The 22,935-nt window shown below is 26.4% G+C and overlaps 2 protein-coding genes across 2 annotated transcripts; one reads left to right on the top strand and one right to left on the bottom strand.

Moving 5' to 3' along the window:
- The first annotated feature begins 1,542 nt into the window (after positions 1 to 1,542).
- Positions 1,543 to 3,180, top strand: LOC114405746 (gibberellin 20-oxidase-like protein). Its single transcript, XM_028368228.1, has 2 exons — positions 1,543 to 1,991; positions 2,422 to 3,180. Exons 1-2 carry the CDS (start codon positions 1,636 to 1,638, stop codon positions 3,023 to 3,025), a joined length of 960 nt encoding a protein of 319 aa, XP_028224029.1. The 5' UTR covers positions 1,543 to 1,635; the 3' UTR covers positions 3,026 to 3,180.
- A 3,353-nt stretch (positions 3,181 to 6,533) lies between these two features.
- Positions 6,534 to 12,260, bottom strand: LOC114405745 (transcription factor EGL1-like). The gene is made up of 8 exons (XM_028368227.1): positions 11,963 to 12,260; positions 11,246 to 11,509; positions 10,946 to 11,042; positions 9,733 to 9,747; positions 9,170 to 9,226; positions 8,035 to 8,901; positions 7,280 to 7,723; positions 6,534 to 6,829 (listed from the first exon to the last, which is right to left on the bottom strand). Exons 1-8 carry the CDS (start codon positions 12,088 to 12,090, stop codon positions 6,758 to 6,760), a joined length of 1,944 nt encoding a protein of 647 aa, XP_028224028.1. The 5' UTR covers positions 12,091 to 12,260; the 3' UTR covers positions 6,534 to 6,757.
- Positions 12,261 to 22,935: the final 10,675 nt, after the last annotated feature.

Raw genomic sequence — 22,935 nt, 5'->3', positions numbered from 1 at the left:
AAAAAAAATGTATGAGCACTTCATACTTTATTATGTCACAACATATATGTAATTGTAAATATCGTGCATCATTTTGTTAGTGTCTATGCTTTCAATCGACAATTTTGGAAGCACAAGTATTAAAACAACAAAAAAGTCATCTCTGGACACATAAAACTATAGTTGATTCTTTAAAAAAAGTGAAAAAAACTTCAAAACTTATGCATCATTTTATTAGTGTCTATGCTTCCATGTATATAGAATATGGGCTTGGAATCAATGAATTAAACATTAATTAAAACCTCATGCAATGCATGAATATTTTGATACATTAATTCCCTCAGTACACACTTCACGGATGTTTTGGCACAAATATTTTTCATTTTGCACAATACCAAAATAATTGTTAATTAATAGTCCCTCAGGCCATGACATGTGCATGATGATCTTGTGAACACATTATTTTGTATTCATATATCTGAATTTGACAAATGGGGAGCCGCTAAAAGTGTCTATATGGTTTGTCCTTTGTTAATATGTTTTTCTTTTGCTCAAAGCATCTAGATGCATATTTTGACCAAGTATTAAGTCAAATCTTTTCACGGAAGAAAAAGAGTGTTCCATCCATGCATAACGGAATATACAAACTCATCGTGGTTCAGATGCTTGCTTACCAGCCTGTCTTTCTGACTCTGGAAGCATATTATAATTAGGAAGTGGGAACAAAAAAATATTGAAAAAGTATTTTCAACATCTTCATTTTATGTTAGTGTTTACTACCAACATTGGTTGACATAAATAATAATAGTTTGTATTTTTTGTCAAATGATTCAAGATTTAAATTTTGACCTAAAATACGAAATAAATCATATTAAAAAAATACTTATTTTTAGTGAGTATTTATAATTTGGATGTAGATTAATAATTGTTTTTTACAATGAATATTTCACACAAATATCTGATAAAAAAAAAACTCTCTCATCACTTTCTCCCTCTTATTTATATCAGAATTATACCCATCTTGTGTTAACTAATGAAGTAACTCTTTCATAAGAGGGTGAGAAAAAGTGTATCCACTTTTAGCGACAGAATTGGTAGCTTTGTACATAGCCTTTTATTGATAGCCTTTTCAATAAGTCATGGTCATAGACACATGTTAGCCGATTACAATTCAGTTTAGGCCAATCATTAATTTCCCACAATCATTTTTTTTTATAAGATTTAATTTCTATGTATTGTGGGTGTAAAAACTTTTACACAGTTGACTAATCAGAAATTATAATAAAATACAACTTTTAACGTGGTTATTAAAAAAAATTAATAAATTTAACATACGTCACAATTTGTAATTAAATAATAATATAAAAGCCTTGTACTATCACTCTGCATAAACTATTTACTATTTTCTATATCCTAATTCTTAATGACTCTACGCAAAGCACCAACAAGTTAGTTTTGCTTTAGCTTTATCCTCCATATCTTTGTTGGCACTTCTCCACTTGATTGATAAAAAATAATAGACTTGTCTTATCTATACTCTGTCTTATACCTGTCTTCTGATTTAAAGCTTCTTACCAAACTTTTTGTATATTAAATATCCCAAGACTTTGGTAGCAGCATACCATAACCATATCTCTTCTTCACATCTTAGACATAATGTCTATGTCTGAATATGTTGTTGAGCTTCCTATTTTGGACATTTCTCAGCCATTACAGCCATCTTCTCTAACCTCTCTCTCTAAAGCCTGCAAAGATTGGGGATTTTTCCACATAATCAATCATGGAATCTCCAAAGATCTTTGCAGCCAGATCCACTACTTATCCAAATACCTTTTCAGCCTCCCTTCTGAGGCTAAACTTAAACTTGGTCCTTTCTCCTCTATAAAGTCTTACACCCCTCACTTCATTGCTTCTCCATTCTTTGAGAGCCTCAGAATTAATGGACCAAACTTCTATGCTTCTGCTAAGAGTTCTGAAGACATCCTCTTTGACAAACAGACTTCCAAATTCAGGTAGTGTATAATAATCTATGGAGCACATACACCTCTCTTGTTCGAAGTGCCGCCGTGTTGGACACATTTCCAACACTTCTTATTAGGTATTTGATCCAAAAATTATTATTTTGTTGGCTTGAACACTTAAGCCGACACCTTTACACAATTAATACACTTAAAAACCATAGAAGGTTGGTTTAAAAAGATTAATATACCATCAATTTAGATATTTTGTTATATGTTATTTATATTTCATTTAATTAGGATCTCTCTATTTGTGTGTGTATGCAGTGTCTCTGTGTCCTATATTTTAGACATTAACTATATCGAAGTGTTCGTATTTCAGAGTCCGTGCTTCGTAGATAATGATCACATTGCTATGTTATTCTATGATGCCTATTATATCCTTCTGCAAGAATAATCTTAGTTCTTTCTATGTTTTGAATAGTGAGACACTGCAAGAATATTGTAGTAAGATGGTTGATTTGTCAGAGAGGATTCTAAAGCTTGTATTGATGAGCTTAGAGGATGGATTTGAGAAGCTGTTCTATGATTCTGAATTCAACAAGTGCCATGGTTACTTGAGGATAAACAACTATTCTGCTCCAGAAAGTTTTGAGGACCAAGTTGAGGGGCTTGGAATGCACACTGACATGAGTTGTATCACTATCTTATATCAAGATGAAATAGGAGGGCTTCAAGTGAGATCACATGAAGGAAAGTGGATAGACATAAGCCCTTCTGAGGGTACCCTAGTGGTGAACATAGGGGACATGATGCAAGCTTGGAGCAATGATAAATTAAGGTCTTCTGAACATAGAGTTGTTTTGAAGCAGTCTGTGAGCAGGTTCTCCTTGGCTTTCTTTTGGTGCTTTGAGGATGAGAAGGTGGTGTTGGCACCTGATGAAGTTGTTGGAGATGGAAACAAGAGGCTGTACAATCCATTTGTGTGCTCAGAATACTTGAAATTCAGAGAGAACAATCAAAGAGGAAGGTTTGAAAAAGTGGGGTACACAGTTAAGGATTTTGCTGGGATTAAGTCTAATCTGTAAATGGTTACAAAAGTGAAAAACTGAAAATAAAATCATTACATAATAATTTATGGTTCCTGTGACCTAACAATATTTATGGTGCTCTTGAAACTGGTATATAAAATAAACAGACAGAAAGACTTTGCTGGTTTTCAAATAATGTGTTCTGTTCTTAATTCTTATTGTTCTTTTGTTTGTTGTGCATAGCATTTATTGAGCAAACAATAAGAATGGTTGGTACTTGGTAGGATTTTAAAATCGCCTCGATTTTATAGAAAACTGGTACTAATTAGAAATAAGGGACCCTATTTACCTGTCTATCTAGATTTTAATTTTAAGTTAGTTTCCACTAGCAAATAGTACGTCTACTAGTGTTAGTTTTTAGACGCATGAAATGAACAAAATACCCTTCCTTTGCATGCATAGATAATTTTTCTTGAGTTTCACCAATGTCCAATGAAGCTCCAAGAATATTAGAAGAATCACACTATAAAAACTAATTAGTATTTGAAGAGTTCAAAATTTTATAAATCTCATTCAAATTTCATATTTTCAATATGAGACTCAAGTCTCTACCTTATAATTGAATCTTATCAGATAATTATAACGTCTCATATTGGACAAATAAAGACAAATCAAAGTGTACGTGAATATAGAGTGATTGAGTTTGATTCATTTGATTTTTTTTAGATAGTATAATTCTATTTTTTTAAATACAAATTTAGTTTAATCCATGCTAATTCCATATTGAAAACACTTATGATTTAATATAAATTTTAATGTATTTAATTTTTCATTTTACAATAGCCTTAAATATGCAATGAAAATATTTCAAAGTCTCCCTATTAGATCTTAATGGATTTTAGTATACAATGAAGTCACATAATCCCTTTTTATCCTTCACTTTATCTATTTAGTTCAGATAAATTGTACTTTTGTTTCTTTATCTTGTTTCTAAAATAAATTTTATCTTTTCTTCAAAAAAAAAATGACATTTATCTTTCAAAAAAATGCCTTATATCGTTTAAATTTGAATCAATTTGTTCCTTATGAAATTTTATTTTAATATTTTGAAACACGATTTGGAATCTTTTTTTTATTGATTCGAAATGTTGAAATTCATCTCATAGATTCACCTATATGAAAAGGATGGAACTCAAGATATGTTTGAACCAAAAAAGAAAATTAGTATGATAAAATTGCATGAAAGACAAATTTAATGAGCAACAAAAAAATTGAAAATTCAATATAAGATTTTTTAATTGTTCATTAGACCTTTTTTTCACCATATTTATGATCATTTTTTGTTCAAACATTAATGAATTTCATAGTTTTCATGTAATTATATTTAATGGGTCAAGTTTTATATATTAAATTAATAAAAATGATTCAAATTCATATCTCAAAAACAATAAAAAAAAATGATCACGGTTTTAAAAAGATCAAATTGAATCAAATTTAAAAAATAAATTAATAAATTAATTTTTTTAATGAAGGATAAATGACGAAAATAATCACTATTTTTAGATGTATTTTTTTATATTTATCTTTTTTGTTTTTTTATCAATATGGGTTGTTACCTTCTTTTGAATTTTAATATTATGTCGAAATTTCTACATAAAATCTTAATGTGGAATGAGTGTGTATATATACAAAATTAAATTAAACACATATTTTAATAATCTTAACATCAGAATGAATTTTTATATAAAATATTTAAATTTATGAGAGTATAAGACTCATAAAATTAAAATAAATAAATAATTTAACAAGTCATGCTTTATAGATCTTTTAAGACTAAGTTAAATGATAAGAAGAGACCTAATTTAAATGACCAAGTCAAACAAAATATCTGTTTTTAATAAACAGTAAACTAATTTCTTTTAACAAAATCTTAAATAAAAATATTAACTTTTGATATGCTTAGATAACTTGTCCTTTTCCTGATAATTTTTTTTTTCTCGTGATGGGATGCTTACAAGACTAGGATTACATTAATTTTGATTTGTATGGGCATTACCTGCTAGCTAGTCATATCACATGCTTCACCTCCCTGATTAATCATACATTTGATATAATTATCTCAGTCTCTTCCCTTGAGCATCACACAATATTATGATGGAACCTACAGTGTTTAATTTATTTGCTTCTTTTCAACAATTGTTCTTTTTAAAATTTTCTCCATTAGTTTGTGTCTTCACGGGAAGTGTCATCACAATGATTAATTCATTATTTTGGCAGTTGGTCACATTACGCTATTCTAAATAAATAATTTCAGATTTTTTTTAGGGAAAAAATACTTGTTTATTTATGATATAGTCAACTGTGCAAATAAAACAAATACATAATTGATAATCAATAATTTTATCATAAACAGAAATCTTAGTTGTGAATTTATGATTAGCCAATCCACTTCAATTCCCAAAAGGTTGGCCCTCGTTGAGATATGCCTTCGCTACCTACATTTTTTGTGGTTGAAAAAATAGAAAAATATATATATGGTTATAAAAGGATCCAGAAAGTATGCATAGGATGAGACCAAAGAGTAGACCAAAGTATAAGTATATAATCAATGGTTTAGATACAAACATTTTTTAAAAAAAAAAACTATAGCATTAAAAGTAGAGGTGGCACGCAAATTAAATTGGTTGAGCAAGGCTTTTATCTTCATTGATTAGGAAGTTTCAAAAAAAATATATAAACATAATTTGCACGTTAAATAATACTTAAAGATTGCATCCCAGGAATAGAGCAATATCTTATAAATAAACAAATTGGTGCCACTATAAAGAATTATTAAGTAATAATTCACAATGAGAAAGCAAACCCGCACCAAATGGATCAAATAAACGATAATTTTGTTTATCTTCTTTAAATTAATGTGCATCTCTCTACTAAGATGTTTGTATAGTATTTTTTTTATTAATATTATAAACAAATATTTATACGGTAGACAGACACATTCCTCGGGCAAACTAGGAAAGTGTTCCAAATTGGAAATCTAAACTTTCTTCTTTTTTTCCTAAAAACATCACAAGGATGTAATTAAAATCTATAGAAAGATTTTCAATCACCATCTTGATCACATGGAAACCTTACATTGACACTTCACTTTCTTAAATGCAACGTGTTAAGAGTAGTTTTTTTTATTTATTAATCTCAAATAAGTTGTTCAGAGAGAGCATTTACATGTTATTGTTTTCCCTCAAATAAGCTGTTGAGAGAGAGAATCTCAAATATAAGGAAAAAAAATATTCACGCTAATTAAAAATGTTAATTAATCATATTTAATTGTATCAATTTAAATTAAAAAATATTTTTGAGATAATAACATTAAATAAAATAAAAATAATTAAAAAAATTATATTTGAGATGGAAAAATTATCTTCCATCATTTTAATATGGAACATTTCCGTTGTAGTTCTCATTCTTTGAACTCTACCACATTTGACCTCATCAATTAGGTGTGATTTGCATCTATTTTCAAAATTCTGGTAGAAACAGGGTTCAATACCGCTGGCAGTAACAACAAACAGAATCATGCAAATGCATGCTAACATATTGATTGAAGTGATTTACAATAGCACGAAATTAAATTACAGAATGGAGCTCTGGTAACTCTAACAAGTCAATACTTAAGCACAATAGCCAAAATCTAGGTTCATACAATAAGACATACATATTTTGTTAAAGTTGTTTAATCATAAGTATTTACTATTACTACTACTATCCTGTGAAATCCATATAGCCATGTCAAATATTTCCAGATACTTTCCACAGCGCTTCTTTGATCATCCTCATTGGTGCTGTTGCTGCTCCTCGAAACTGAGAAAAAGAAAAAAGTTCTTTTAGAGTTCAAACTTTTCTAATGATTAAAAGAAATCGATTAGTATTATAAAAAGTGACTTCCAAGTAAGACTCTCTATAATTACTCCAAATAGCTCACTGCTATGGGCTAGAATATTTTAAAATTAAATAGTACATACATCGATAATGGAAAGAATTTTATTGATTTTTATTATAATTACTTCAAAAATCATCCCTAACATAATTCTTGATTGATTGAGAGTATAAATTTTTTTTATACTGTAGATGCCTAAGAAATAATCTAATATTTGAATAATGTTCTAGCCCAAAATTAACTTTCTCTTCTCATCAGCTAGGCTTATGTAACAAATGATTTCAATGCCCCCATCAAAACTGGTTTGTCTATGATATATAGAAGGTCATAAATCAAAAACATCATTACAATGATGAAAAATTAGAATGACAAACCTTAGATTTAAGTGTCAATGTGAGAACACCATCACTTGTTGAAGATTCAACTGTCTGAGCATCTAAATGTAGGTTGTTAATGGTATCCATGATATCATACAGTATGTATTTCCTGTAAGGACATTTCATCTCAATCAGAACCTCCTGATCCTTCACATTGACTTTCACATCCAAAGCTTTTGCTTCTTCAGAAGTAATTCTTTCTAGCTCTGTGTCTATCTCATCAATACCACAAGCCTTCCTCTTGTTCATCCAAGGCTTCATTCCCATGCAAATCTTTCTGGTGCCATAGTTATCTGACATCTGCTCTAGAACATCAGGGCATTTACTCCTCTTTCTTGCTTCAGGACCTGTAACTTCCATGTATGATTCTAGCTCTTCCACTCTTGTCTCAAGCTTTTTCAAGTACTTAATTGTGTCCCCAAGAATTGAAATCTTCTCCACCTGCATGGCAACATTTATAAAGTGTCAGTTTCTTTAAACTTAAAGTATGTAATTTTAAAGTAAACGTCTTTTAAAAAAACACTTATTTAATAAACAAATAGGATTTACTTTTTAAAATAATCAGAAAATCATTTTTTTAAGCAGAAGTAATTTAAATAAATACATCAGAAAAACATAAAACTGATTTTTTTATTAAAATAAATATTTTTTTTTGAAAAAATAAGTTTAAACCAACTCACCAAAGTGAACTCATTGAAATAATATTCACTATCTAATGATAACATCAGTTTTAGCACATGACAAGTAAATACCTCACTTATAGAAGATGGAACCATCGATTTGACAACTTGAAAGTTTTTAATTTCTCTTTTCTTATCAGAGAATGCTTTCCCTATTAAACCATGATCATCATTTTCCAATTTACTAGTCCACTCCATTCTGTCATTCCCTTTTTGTGACTTGAGAGAAGAGTAACTTCTGTGCATAAAGGGGACCTTAAACAAAGTCTTCTTTAACATGCTTTGGTGCAATTTTGGCCTCTTCCTTTCAGAAACTCTCCCTTTCTTCCATTTTGCAAAACTAGATTTGCAATTTGAGTTACCAGCATAAGGGTTTGGCTTAAAAGTTGATGAGTTCCCCAAAATAGCACAAAGTGTTCTTATGTAGCACAAGTCCTCATCAGCTCCCACATCCAAGGAGCTTCTCTTTGGTTTATGGCAATCTTGAAGTTCCATAAGTTGAGTTTGGCCTACATTCTTGGAATCCTTGCCTTGATTCTCAGAAGCTTCAGACATACAATCACAAGAACTAAGGGAATCAGGAGCACCAATGACCAAGGCATCATCATTCACAAAATGCACTTGAGATGGCACACCATTGATACCTTCAATCATGGATCCATCCATGGGGAAATGGTGCTCACAACCATTAGAACCTTCATTGTTATCATCTTGTAATTCATTGATGGGTTCATGATCAAATTTGATTTTTTCTTCAAGAGAACATGGGTTCTCTAAAGCCATTGTATCTAACACCCTTTGGTCACCCTTGGTGCATGTTGGATATTTGTCATCATGTGGCTTATCAAGGATAGAGGAAGATTTATCAGAGCATGTAGGCTTTGAGATTTCTAAGAAGCAAGCCTTGACATGTTGAATGAGACTAGGATCCTCAGCAACCTATGAATAACAATGAGTATTGATGTTTACTAATATTACAGTTTTTTTTAATGGTCAATCTTAGTTTATTAGTTTTGTTAAGAATATCACTGGGAGGAAACTTCATTCCATGACTTCTTTCCCTCCTTTCTCAATTCATGTTTTTTCAATCATTAAGTCAACCTTATATCTCCTATTATCACAAAGTAAGTGTTGCGTAGCTTCATATAGATTGAACATTGAAATGATAATGAAACTATAGCTTTTGGAAGAAGAACATAAATTTTACCAGTTCAGTTGTGCCTATCTCAATAACGCCTTTCTGATAGGGAAAACACACCACGGTCTGGAAAACAGGTTTGACACACAATATCAATGTTAATATCTATGTTGGAGTCACATGAGATTCTAACGAAGTAGCATTATAATTAATTTGGTGTTGACATTACATAGTCCTTGCATTCAAGAACTTAGTTTTGAGAATTTATTTTTACAAATAACTAATTTGAAATAAATAATATATTCATAAGCGTCTTTCACATTATTATTCAATCATAAGCAATTATATATAATAGGTTGATTGAGTTTTATAATAATTATGTTGCAAGACATATTAAAGATGATTTTAAATTAATTGATTATGTAAAAAATTTACACCGATAGTGATGGTCTATGTGTAACTCATTAGTTTATTATTTTAGCGTATTTTCATTTTAGAAAATAGTAATGTAAGGTTTCATTTTACAATTAAAACCATGGTTTGCATATTATATCTAGGGATCAATAAAGTATAGCCTTAACATACAAAAGGGTTGTACAACAAATTTTTAATCTCTACGGAGAATGCCATACCTGAATTGTCGCACTCTGGGTACAGCAATTGACGTCCATGTCCAGATGAAAAAGTTGTTAAAGTCAAAGATATATAAAAAAAAAAAAAAAATAGTTTTCCGTAAGTAGCTCTTAACAAAATCATGCAACTACATCATGTTATATATATGATGCATGGGTAATCGATATGGGCTGATTATTATTATCATACCAAGCATAGATAAAATATATTTTTTTCAAAAAAAAATAGCAAGGATGTAGTAATATAAATTAAATAAAACAAAAGAGTGAGATTTTACGAAAGTCATAAATGCCCGGTATGGTAATTAAGAGTGAGATTAAATCCACGTCGGAAAGTCATAAATGTGATTTTACAAAAGAAAGAAAAGAAAACATTTTTTATTGCAACAAATTAAAATTAATTTTGTTTTTAATGTACGTTTGGTTAATGGTCCATTTGATTAAGTTTTTTTTCATCAAAGAATAAATTCTTCTTAAAAAATAATAACTTTTTTTGGTTTGTTATGTGCTTGTCATCGCAGTTTTTTAAAATAAATAGAAGTTAAAAAGAATTATAAATCTAATTTAATAAGAATCTATTTAAAGTAATTTCTCATAAAATCAATTAATTATTTCTTAAAAAAAGTGGTTTTTCCAATTGTAAATAAACATGAATTAACTTATGCTGTTTTTAGAATCTCTAAAAACAACCACTAATTAAATTATTTTATACCAGAATCACTTCTTTTTTAATCTTAAGTAAAATGGTCCTAAATGTGAAAAAAAAAAATATGACTTTTAAATGGAGTTAGAAATTTAATAGTAAGTTTTATTAAATTTATTTCGAGTTAAAATAAACAAATAAAAATCATTTTACTTTAAATTCAATTTCAATTAAATTAATTTATAATATTAAATTTGCATGTTTATCCAAAAATAGTATGTTTTGAGTGAACTAATTAATTGATGAAAATCTGTCACCCCTAATTTTTAAACCAAATACTCTCTGCTCTTATGTATTTAATAAAGTGACACTTTTTTATATGATATAGAGGAGGTGAGTATTTTTTAAAAAACCTAGAGGAGCATGAGTGTCATCTAGAAAGACCTAAGGGAATATAAGTGAAATTTTGCCTAAAATAATTATACAGATACACCAAAAATACAGCTGTTGTGAGATCCATTTTCAGATACAGGTGGGACACATTACTAATGTTTATGGGTAAAATCTAACCTTTGCTAGCAAAGAACGAGAGAAAACTTTACTATCCGCATGTTGAGCATTGCATAACCAGACTGTGTCACCAATTTCTAGTGCTCTTCCAGGCAAACTACATAGAAAAATCTTCCATGGTGAAACAAACAAAACAAAATCTAAAAAGAAAAAAAAAAAAGCCACAAAAAGTATTAACTTTTTTTTTAAAAAAAAAAACTAACAATTATCATTTGCCTATAAAAAAACTTTAACAAAGAACTCCCTTAAAAGAAATTAACCAGATGAGACTTGAGAGTGTGGTATATAACTATATGGTACCTTTGGTTGTGATTGAAAACAAAGGACATGCAAACCAAGTAATACCACTCCAAATCTGAGAGGTCCTCTGGAGCTAATGCAACAGAAGGCCTTTTAGTTTGTGGATGATCAGCTTCACCTGCAAGAAGAAACTTGTACAGTTCCTTCAGTTGCTCACTCCTCTGCAGGCCTATTTTATCAGCCTTTATTTCCAATTCCGTGGCTTGCACTGTCTTTCTTGTTTTAATGTCTCCATTGTAGTAGCCTTCCCTCCATTCCAATACCCTGTCACACATAAACATAACATATGGTATCTTAAGTAGCAATGCCCTATGTTTTGGAGAGTATAGAATCTTTTAGAGACAATTTTGTTCGAGTCAGGTAGATAGATTCTACTTGAATCAGGTAGGATTATTACAGATGATAAAACTCCTTTCTTCAAGGACTTAATGTAGTTATATATACTCGACTCGTGTTTGAGACTACTAATTAAGCTGGAACAATGTGACATACATGTGCTTGACACTTGTTCCTCATCCACATATTGACATAAAACCTTCATACCATTCACATCTTTCTCTTGCTTAGCTCCATTTTAATTTTTCAATTATCCAAACTTGGCAGTCAAGAGTTAACCAAGAAGAAGTGAAGCTTAGAGAAAAGAGATATGTTGGTAGCAATTTCTTGGAAAACAAAACAAAACACCAAGATTTGTTAGTGTGTGTCTTTAATTTGTACCTTTCTTCAGTGGTTGAAGGTGACCAGAAAATACCATAGCTCCATTGAATGCTTCTCACTGCAACAGCTAGCTGTGTGCATAGGTTCTTTTGCATCTTCTCATGCTTTGGACTCCCGTTGTTAGCCATTTCTAGTAGCTTTGAAATGTCATATATCAAAAGTGCATAGGACTGTCACTCAGATAACTTTCATTTGGTCACAAAAGAAAAGAAGACACGTTTTGTTTGTTGTTTGATTTCAAACGTCCACACACAGTGAATGGCTCTTCACACAACAAAATCTAATTTACTTTGGTTAGATTCGGAGAGAGATGGGGTGTTCATCAGTTATCACCCATCCTCCCCATATATCAAAAAAATAAATTATATTTTTAAATTTAGATTTCATTGGTTTTAAAGTATATTTAAAGTGGTCAAAGTTACTTTCATTAATTGTCCTATATTAATAATAATAAAAATAATGTTAATGGATAACATTTTACATAACAAATTTTATGTTTATAAAATTTCATTAGAATATTTATATTATTATTTAATCAGAAATCATTATGATTATAATTATTATAAAAATTATATCTAAAATAATTTCTAATTAGTTGACAATTTAAAAGTTATTACATTGATAATGCATGAAAATCAAATCCTTATTTATATTAGGTTCTAAATATGTTTTTCCTCTTTAAAAGATGAGAGTTTTAATTTTGATTCTTATAAAAAATAATTATTGGATTCCATTCCCAAAATATAAGAAATCATTGTTTTTGTCCCTTATTATCATTTGTGTCACTTGTTAATTGCATGTGTTTACTAGAAGATCAGTCAAATGATCATCTCAAGCGGTATTAACCACCAGCGATCTGCATGTTAGCATGTAACACTTCTACAATTTGTTCTAGATTCTTAAAATTAATGTTATTTATCTATCGTAAAATGAAATTTTGGACAAAAATAGTGATTTCAGATTTTAGAAGGATGAAAATGACAGAATTTTTTTTACAGGAAACAAGTATAGGGAGTTAATATATATATATATATATATATATAAAAGCTTTTACAATATTATTTGTTTTACACGTAATTTTCAATTTTATGACTTAGTTTTCCTTATAAAGATCACTAAAAATAATTCTATTTAAGGTGAGTAGGATTACTATAAGTGCTAAATTCTCCCTTTAAAAAGTTATAAAATATATTTAGTAAAACTAGCTTATAAACTAGTTAAAAGTTAAAAGATATGAAAGGACATATTTAATTATTTGAAGTAAAAAAGGGTTTCAATAATTAATGGGGATAAAAAAAACTTAAGTTGTGTGATTCAGAAATATATTTCATTTCCTAGCTTTCAATTTCAACAGTTATAGATATGGTTACACAAAGTATATATAGGTTGTTGCATGAGTTTGGTTTGGTCCCCTCATGCCTTTTTATTGTTATTTTTTTCTGAATTTACTGATATTTCTTGACCTGCTATCTTTGTTGAGTAGCTCGTAAGGTATCAGCCCTAGCTGAGATTTTCTGCACTATTCTTATGCACTAGCTTGCCTTCTTTGCTTAAAAAAAATAAAAATAAAAAATCGCTAGCTTGGTCATTGATTTCTTACTAGACAAATAAATTATCAAAGTAGGTGCATTATCTTTCAACATAACATTTTTCATAGAATAATTTTAAATTGTCTTATGATGCCTTCGTATAAATATTTTTATTTATTACATATTTTATATTTTGAAATATTAAATATATTTATTTTTCATTTAATATACTTTACGAGATATTAAGAAGATATACTATTACTTCTTTCTTATACTAAGTTTTAATTTAATCTTAATAAACATTTTCTTAACTTTTTTTCGTGTGTTTCTGTACCAAAATAATATTATATTATTTTTCTTAGAATATCTCTTTCTTTTGTAAAAAATGAATATCATTCTATACTTTATAAAAATAGTCAAGATCATTTTTTAATAAGTAAAAAAGATTGATAAATTTGAATTACCTTTTAAGTTATATATAAATTAACGAGAGAAATGGTGTAAAAATAATATTCATATTTCATTTTTGTTTTTTACAGCTATCATCCTTAAAATATAATCATATATATTCAAAATTAAATACCATCAAATACTATATGTGATTACTCTCCTTAGAAGTTCATATCTTGATTCACCGTCTCATCAAAAACAATTTTCTTCATATAGACCCAATCTCATCAAACCCTAATAACATTCATATATATTTCGTTTGTCCATTTTCTGACTCAAATAACTGGAGATTTATCTCCTCAAAAAAAAAAACTGGAGAATTAAGATAGAACGCACGACTTGGGGACAAGTACACAGAGCAACATCAGCATGTAATATTCGTCATCATTGCCTTCAATTTACTTTCATCCCTTTCAATAAAGTAAAGAAATGAGAAGATATAAGGTACAAAATTACCATACTACTATATTTGTGCAATAGTTAAAATAAGGAGTCTAACAGGATAACAATGTGTATTATTTTTTATGTAAATTTTATTTTCAATCTCTCAATTAGTTTAATATCATCAATTTTTCTGAAAAAATAAGTGATTAAATACATATAATTTATAAAAAAAAATTACATATAATTATTCTTGTCAAACTCTTTGATAATAGCATGATAAGTCATTAAATTATCAATATCATTATTATATCATCAATTGTTGTTATTCAACAACAAAAATTAAAAATGATAACAAAAACAAAATTCAAAAACTTCAACAGGTAAAATTTTAGATTAGAGATTCAAAGTATAAATATGAAAATGTTTAGATACCAACAACATAATAAATCCAAAAATTAGTGACCGGGAGACTTTAAACTACATTTTTTATCTTTAACTTCAAATTAGGTTGACAATAAAATGAATGAATTTTTATTTTGATATTTGTAATTTTTTTAGAATTAAATCTTTGGTTTTCATCTCTCTAAAATATGAAATCATTATTTATTGTCCTTAATATGCGACACTTTATTGATTAATTATGTGTTTATAATTAATAGAAAGTTAAATGATGATGATGGTAAGTGACACCATTAGTGTTTGCAAAACCATGTCTTATCATACAAAAGTTTATCTTAAAAGATCGATTATAAGTTTTACTGAAATAATTAAAAACAATTTAACAAGTTTTATCAAAAGAACTTGTTGAAAAAAAAATTATAAAAAAAGTTCTTAAAAAAACACATTATCAACCAATTAAAAAGGATTGATATTTATTGATATAATTTTTAAGATAATTATTATAAAAATTAAAAAATTTATTATATATAATAATTTATAATTAAATGATAATATAAAATTATTTTATACTGAGCGTATAATTTTTTTTAAAATCAAATCCGTGTATAACTATTTACATACTGTTGAAAATATAAAAATTGTAAATTTTTTAAAAAAAACATTTGATTAAAAAATGAACTGTAGTTAATTTACACACTACTACTATGGGACGTATAAGATGGAAAAAAAGAGTTTATTGAATATTTTAAAACAATAATAAATTAATGATACTAAGGAAATGTAGCTGTTGGATTGAAGTAAAGCTGCAAGGCTGCAACAAGAAAAACAATGAAGACTGCAATAGACTATTCGCTGTGGGAATCATCACTGACAGGAATTCTTATTAGTTTCAATTCGGTTCGGAATTCTGGTTCAGTTGGGTCTACTAACAAAAAATGCTCAAGTGGAAGATTTTTGTTTTATATTTATGTAAGATTAATCTTCATAAAAAAAAACCCAATCAATTATTTTTAATAATATTTTTTCCTTTTCGATCATATTTGTTTCATGTGTAAGACTCAACACTATCAAACCAATAAAAAAATGAAAACTAACTAAACCAAGAATTACAAATATAAAAAATCGCATGTTTTTTATGATTTATTTTGATTTTGGTATCTTGTAAAAAAATGAACCAAATCCAACGAACCAGATGTTATAATTATATTATATTATATAATAAATTTTTAGCATTATGTAACTAGTGTTGTTTAAATTTTATAATGATTATTGTATATGATTTATAATGTACTTTTTTTTATAATAAGTTTTTTTATATGTGATCTTTGTTGTGATAATTAATAATAAATATTAAATAATATACGGCATTTCCTTTACTTTATAATTAAGATGGATATGTTAAAAAAATAAAAATAATTAAAATGCATATTTTATTTTTATATATTTAAAAATATATCAATATTGTTAAAAAAATAATGTTAAACAGTATAAATTATTATTATTATATTACAAAAAGAGTTAGTAATATTAATTTGAGTTTAACAATTTAACATTATTCTCTAATCATAAATTATCGTTTAAATTATTTTAAAAATTAATAAATTTATCATGTATAATAAATTATAATTAAATAAAAAATTTTACAATATCACTACATAACTGTTTTTCTCTATCAATTTTTAATAATAATAAATAAAAGTAAAACAAATAATTTTTAACTTAAATATATGTTAAATAACAAATAATGCTATGCTGTGTTTTCAACGAAATTATAAACTGAGGTTCTTTCTTTGATTCAGGTTAATGGAAAAGCAAAGAGATGTTTAATTTATTGTGAGATTATTATATTTATAAATACGACAACAACTTGAAATTTAGTATGGCAAGAATTATACAAGAATATTTATAACAATGTGGAGTTTTTATTTGGAAATTTTACATTATCAAATGTTTAACAATTTAATAGTGACATAAACTATAAAAACTGAATTTAACGGATCTACTGAATATTGGCTTGATTTGATTTAAATTTTATTTTAAATTAAAATTAAACTAAATGAAACTATATTTATTTTTTTATGTTTGGTTCAGAATTTTTTTTAATGAAAATTGAACTTTTAAAAAATTATGTTTTACAATTTATTTCTTTTTATTTTTGCATTTACAAATTATTTCTTCAACTAATATGTATTTTACAACAAATTTTAGTCTAAAAATAAATTCTAATGGACTATGCGAATGATTCAATTTGGGATCTTAACCATATTTATAAACTTGAGGTCTAAATCATTCTTCCTTCTTGATTATTACAAAATCTCATATCACTTAAAAATTAAAATCATGAATCATTTATAAATATTATCTCTCTCTTCTCAATCCATCAAACCCCAAACACTACCCACCGACCCAATGCTTTGCTTAACGAAACGAAATGCATGCTTTTGAGAACGTGGCTACAGCCTCTTTCTGTTTATAGCCATTTATGTCAGGATTCTGATTCTGATTCTGACATTAAATTATTTTGAACTGTACACTAGTTTCTTTATCTGTGCCATCACAGAACTTTGTGTTGAGTGTGGAATCTGTGGATTATAAAAGTTATTTAAATAATAATCTATATCTATATTTAATTTATATCTTTGGTAAATATTTAAAAATGATTTTTGTAATTGAATATACTTGATAAAGGTTAAAAAAATATCTTTAGATTACTTATATTGCTGTAAACATTTAATTATTTAATTTCACTAGAGAAAATTTTGTTTCCTTATTTTGTAGTTACAAATTATAATTTCTTAATTGAATTGTTTTTATCACATATAAAATATGATTTTTTATTTTCTGTTAACATCAATATGATAATACAATCATAATTGATTATATAAAAAAATATTTTCTAGCATATAATAAATAATAATATTAGACATGTTTGAAAAAAAAATAAGTTGAAAGCTAAAAATTTAACTTACTAAATTATAAATATTTGGTAAAATTAGTGTTTGAAGCAGTTAAGATGACAGACAAATAAATCATGATTTATTTAAAAAATATAATAGGAAAAATGAATAAATATATTAAGGATAAAAATAAAATAAAATATAAAAATTAGAAGTCAACATTTAAAAAAAAAATATTTTAACTAGTGTTTCAAGAAATGCTAAAAGTTATTAAAAAAAACTTATTTATCGAACAATCAAATAAATTTTTGAGCTAGTAAAAAAAATTAGAAGCCAACTAAAACGTCTTACCAAACATATCTTTCAAATAACATTTCAAAAAATCGTAAAAAACTACTAAAGTTATGTTCAGCAAAACTAGTTGGAAATTAAAAAGTTAGCTGAAAGTTGAAAAACTAGTTAAAATATAAAAAACTAACTTATTAAATTATAAACATTCGGTGAAAATAGCGGTTAAAGTAGTTCAAAAGTATACAATTATAAAAAACAATAAAACTATTATTTATTTAAAAAAAGAAAGTAGGAAATTTTATAAATATATTAAGGATAAAAGGGAAAAAATATAAAAATTTAGAAACTAACGTTTTAAAAAATATTACTTCAAGTAACGTTTCAAAAAATGTTAAAAACCACTTGAAAAACTATTATAAAAGGCTTGTTTACTAAACAATCATATGATTTTTTTCAGCTAGTAAAAAAGACTAAAAGTTAACTTAAATGTTTTTCTGAACATAGTCTACTAAAAAAACTTGTTTACCAAATAATTAAACAAATTTTTCAACTAATAAAAAAAAACTAAAAACTTGATGAAATGTCTCGTCCCACATAGCCTTAGTTTTTTTTTTTTTAATTACGTTTTACAGTTTCTTTCTTTTTTTGTGCATTTACAATTTATTTCTTCAATTAATATGTATTTTACAACAAATTTTAGTCTAAAAATAAATTCTAATGGGCTATGCCCAGTCCAAATTTGAAAAAAAAAAAGACAAATAAAATAAAGGAATAAATAAGTGGAAGGATAAATACTTATATTTGTCCTTGAAAGTTTGTAACCCTAGTAAATTGATTTTTTGAAAGATGAAAATTCAAATTTAGTACTCAAATGTAAAAAAAATATAATTAATTGATCTCATCGTTAACATTAATGTTTATGCTAAGGATTTGGACAATTGTCACATGTTATCTATTGTCACGTGGATAAAAATTATTTTTTTAATTTAATTTTTGAACTTAATAATTTATTATTTTAATTACTAAACTTAATTTACATGCAATGTGAGACTATGATAAGGTAAAAATATAATAGGAATATGAAATGGAAGTAAGAGAATATGATTATGTTAATAATTTATATACATTGTGAGACTTAATTTAAAATTTAAAAGTATTTAACATACCAAAATAATAGTACGGGGTCAAGTCCTGAGACTAAAAGTAAGTGATTAAGTTTAGGGATTAAATACGTGTTTAGATGAGTGTTGATAAAATTAATTTCGAATGTAATTGATTTTGTAAAACTAATTTTAAAGTGATGTAATTTATGTTTGAATGTTATTATTATAAAATAAAATTATGAGTAAAATTTAATACAAATTTTTGGATCTAATCAAATAAAAACTACTCAAAGAAGTATTAAGAGTATTAATAAGGAAAAAATAATTTATGTACTAAAAATATAAAAGTTGTTTACATTGCTATATAATTATAAATTATCGTATATTATAAATTTATTAATTTTTACAATAATTACATATAAATTTGTATTATTATAATTTCTAATTGATCAATTTCTTCTTTTGTGTTTTTATTTAAAAATTACAATTTTTTATTTGAATTGTTTTTATCACATATAAAATATGGTTTTTACTTTTTCTTAACAACAATAAGACATTACAATTTTAATTGATTATATAAACATATTATTTTATAACATATAAGAAATAATGTTATAATAGTAATAGTTTATTTTTAAATCAATAGTATTAGTTTTTTAAAATTATGTTTTACAATTTATTTCTTTAAGTAATATTTATTTTACAAGAAACTTTAGTCTATAAATAAATTCTAATGGCCTAGGCCCAGTCCAAATTTGAAAAAAAAAACAATAGTTAAATGTTGCCTTGAATTTAAAATGTACGGATAAATAAAATTCTGAAAGTGAAAAAGAAAAAAAATGTATTAAGAGTATTAGTAAGGAAAAAATAATCTATATACTAAAAATATAAAAGTTTCTTACATTATTATCTAATTAGAAATTTTCATGTATTATAAATTTATTAATTTTTGCAATAATTACATAAAAAATTGTATTATCATAGTTTCTAATTGATAAAAAAATGTTACGTTTTTACACTAACAACATATAGAAAGTGATAAGAAAATATAATTCGAGGAATACATTACAATATTCTTTTGAGTTTATTAGTAGTATGAAGTTATTAACACTTTAGTATGAATTGTCTACTGTCTTTTTTTTTAAATTTTTTTATTACCATTGAATTGTCTACTGTCTGTTATGGCCCACTGCAGTGTAAAAAGTATTAAATATACTTCATTTAATGTTTTAAGTTAATTAAAAAGGCTTGATGAAAAGAGTTTTTGTGTTCTCATTGTAATAAATAAATTTACTTTTAAGATAAAAATATATATTTTTTATTTTCTTATCATGCTTATGGAAACACAATGAAGAAATGTTTTATATAAATAAAATTATTTTGGTTTATTCTTATATCCGGTGTAATATTGGAAAATATAATAAAAATGATTTTTATTTATAAAAATATCTATAACTGTATTTATAAAATTGTATTAGTAATTTTATAATTATCTGTCAAATAAATAAATATGATGTTGAATAACTACATTACAAAAGTTAAATCAAGAAAAAATTACATTTCTTTCACAAAACATTAGATATAACTTTAGCAATAAAGCGAAAACAAAAAAAAAGACTAAAAATGAGAATGAAGTTAAGGAAAATAATTCATTTTTACTAGCATGGTTATAATGTTATTAATTAATAAAAATATAAAAAATTCACTTAAATAAATAGTCAAGTATAACATTTTTTTTAAAAAAAAAAATATTTGTATTTATGCTGGAGTCCAATTCTATCTTCTTTTCAACTACTGTCTCAACATATCCCTTTATCCCTAAACATTTCATGCTCTATCAAACACATTTCACAGCCATCTTTCCCAATTCATTTGCAATATTGTTTCTATTGAAAAAATCAAGCTATTTCTGTCACACATGTTTGTTCTCCCATTATTTTTTAACTTTATTATCAACTACGGATTGATATGCAGAACAATTAAACTTTGGCTTTTATATTTTTTTAAGGCTACTTGAATAAATATTATTAATGAAGATTGCTAAAGCCCAAGTAGTGCCCAAGCAACAAAAGGATAAGTGATAAAAAAAACATTATTCTTTTAAAAAGAGATTAGAAGAATAATATATGATATTACAAGAAATCGCTTCTAACCATAGCAAAAGCATGCTTATACTCTTTGGAACAGAATTTCTTGTTTCCATTGCAATATCATACGGGTCCTTGATAGAATGTATGCTTAAAGGTTGATTTTTCTATGATGATTTTTGTTATAATCGCTGATAATGATGTCAATTTTCAACGATGTTGACTATAAAAACGGTTCGTAATCGTCATTAAAAGTGACTTTTAACCGTCATATGTCTTTTTTGCCATATTATAAGATGGGAAGACCTTTTTTTTTCCTTCAACTCCTCCCTACCTACCAATCTACCATCATCGTTCTTCTGCGGCAAAATCCCGCATACTCTAATATGAATTTTCAGATTTTGTCAATTTCATCACAAATGCTAAATCTTAATTCTTAAATCATTCCAAATTCCAAATTTGAGTCCCAAATCAAATCAGATTTTTTTTTTCAGGTTAATCAAATCAGATCTTAACGTTGCCTGATGCATGCAATTCATGGATGGTAAATGAAGAGTTCAAGTTCTACAATCCAGTTCAAAGTCATTTTCTCAGCCAAATCTTGAACAATAAAAAACTATTCCAAACAAAAAAATACAAAAAAAAAAAAAATTATCAGATCAAGAGAGAAAGAAGACAAAAAAAAATGAAGAATCAAAGAAGAAATAAGTCTTTTTTGGCGAATTCTAATATGAAGTAGTTTGTTTTTGAGGTACACCAATGAAGTAATGGTTAAGACTGTATGATATATTATTAAAATAATAGACAATCAAGATTGATGACTTATTACCTGTTGAGTAATTATTTTGAAAATGTAATTTTGAATTAATTTGCATTTATTTTATATTACATCTACGGCCATATATCACATCTAGTGTCAGAAATTGCCTCTTGGGTGTTGGAAGAACACATCCCTAATTTCGCACGGTTTTCTCACTTAATGCCGAATGAAAACTCAAAATAAATAAGAACGTATCTAACTTGTTGTTAAAAAGAAATATAATTGTCTTTTCCTAAATTTATATTTATTAAAAAGTGTTGATATAATATAAATAGTGTTAATTTAATTTTTATTATTACATTTTTTTAAATTACTTTATTTAATTCAAAGTATTTTTTCTTTTTTAATTAATTTTGTTCCGGTTATCAACCTTTGGTGGGTAATTTTGCTGGAAAGAGTTTTAGACTACATATTAGAATTCACCTCTCTTTTTATACAAGTGTATAATCATTAGGTGTATCTTTGTTTTATTGGTGCGTTATCTTTTTTACCAACGTGTTGAGAAACAAACATAGTCTAAACTTTTCAACTTATAAATTTTAATTGACCCATTTATTGTTCTATTTTTTTTTATAAAAAAAATACGGCTGAATTATTTTTTAGGAAAAGAGTTAATTTTAGTTCAAAATAGAAAGTATTAATAAGCACTAAAAGCTATTTATTTACCAGAAGACAGTCTTTATATGGAGTAAAGCCAAAATGTCCATTCAAGTTAAAAGAGTGGGGCTTACTGATACACATTCTGCATAAACACGAGATAATGTGTAACTTCGTTTTCATTCTTCTAAGTGTGTTTGTTTTGAACATAATGCTTCCAAAAAAAATTCACACTCTTTAAGACATAAACGAACCAAAGACACCATACCCAGGGGCATAGGAAGGGGCATACCTAGCGGCTAGTGGTCATTTCAAAAAAATTTAAAATTCATTTAAATTATTATATAAAATTATATTGTGATTCTTTTTTGTTGTCTTAAAATATATAACAAAATTATTTATTCGTCTAATTATTC

Source organism: Glycine soja, chromosome 3, assembly GCF_004193775.1.
Source record: "Glycine soja cultivar W05 chromosome 3, ASM419377v2, whole genome shotgun sequence".
NCBI classification, from domain to species: Eukaryota; Viridiplantae; Streptophyta; class Magnoliopsida; order Fabales; family Fabaceae; genus Glycine; species Glycine soja.
This window is presented reverse-complemented; position numbering and strand designations above follow the sequence as displayed.

Bases quoted from the DNA above. Each gene is read 5' to 3' on its own strand.
- LOC114405745 (XM_028368227.1), bottom strand. From the start codon at position 12,090: ATGGCTAACAACGGGAGTCCAAAGCATGAGAAGATGCAAAAGAACCTA. The intron at 11,510-11,962 runs GTACAAATTAAA...TATGTGTGACAG, and splicing joins CCTTCAACCACTGAAGAAAG to GGTATTGGAATGGAGGGAAG. The intron at 6,830-7,279 runs GTTTGTCATTCT...TCTTTTTCTCAG, and splicing joins CATTGACACTTAAATCTAAG to TTTCGAGGAGCAGCAACAGC.
- LOC114405746 (XM_028368228.1), top strand. From the start codon at position 1,636: ATGTCTATGTCTGAATATGTTGTTGAGCTTCCTATTTTGGACATTTCT. The intron at 1,992-2,421 runs GTAGTGTATAAT...TGTTTTGAATAG, and splicing joins AAACAGACTTCCAAATTCAG to TGAGACACTGCAAGAATATT.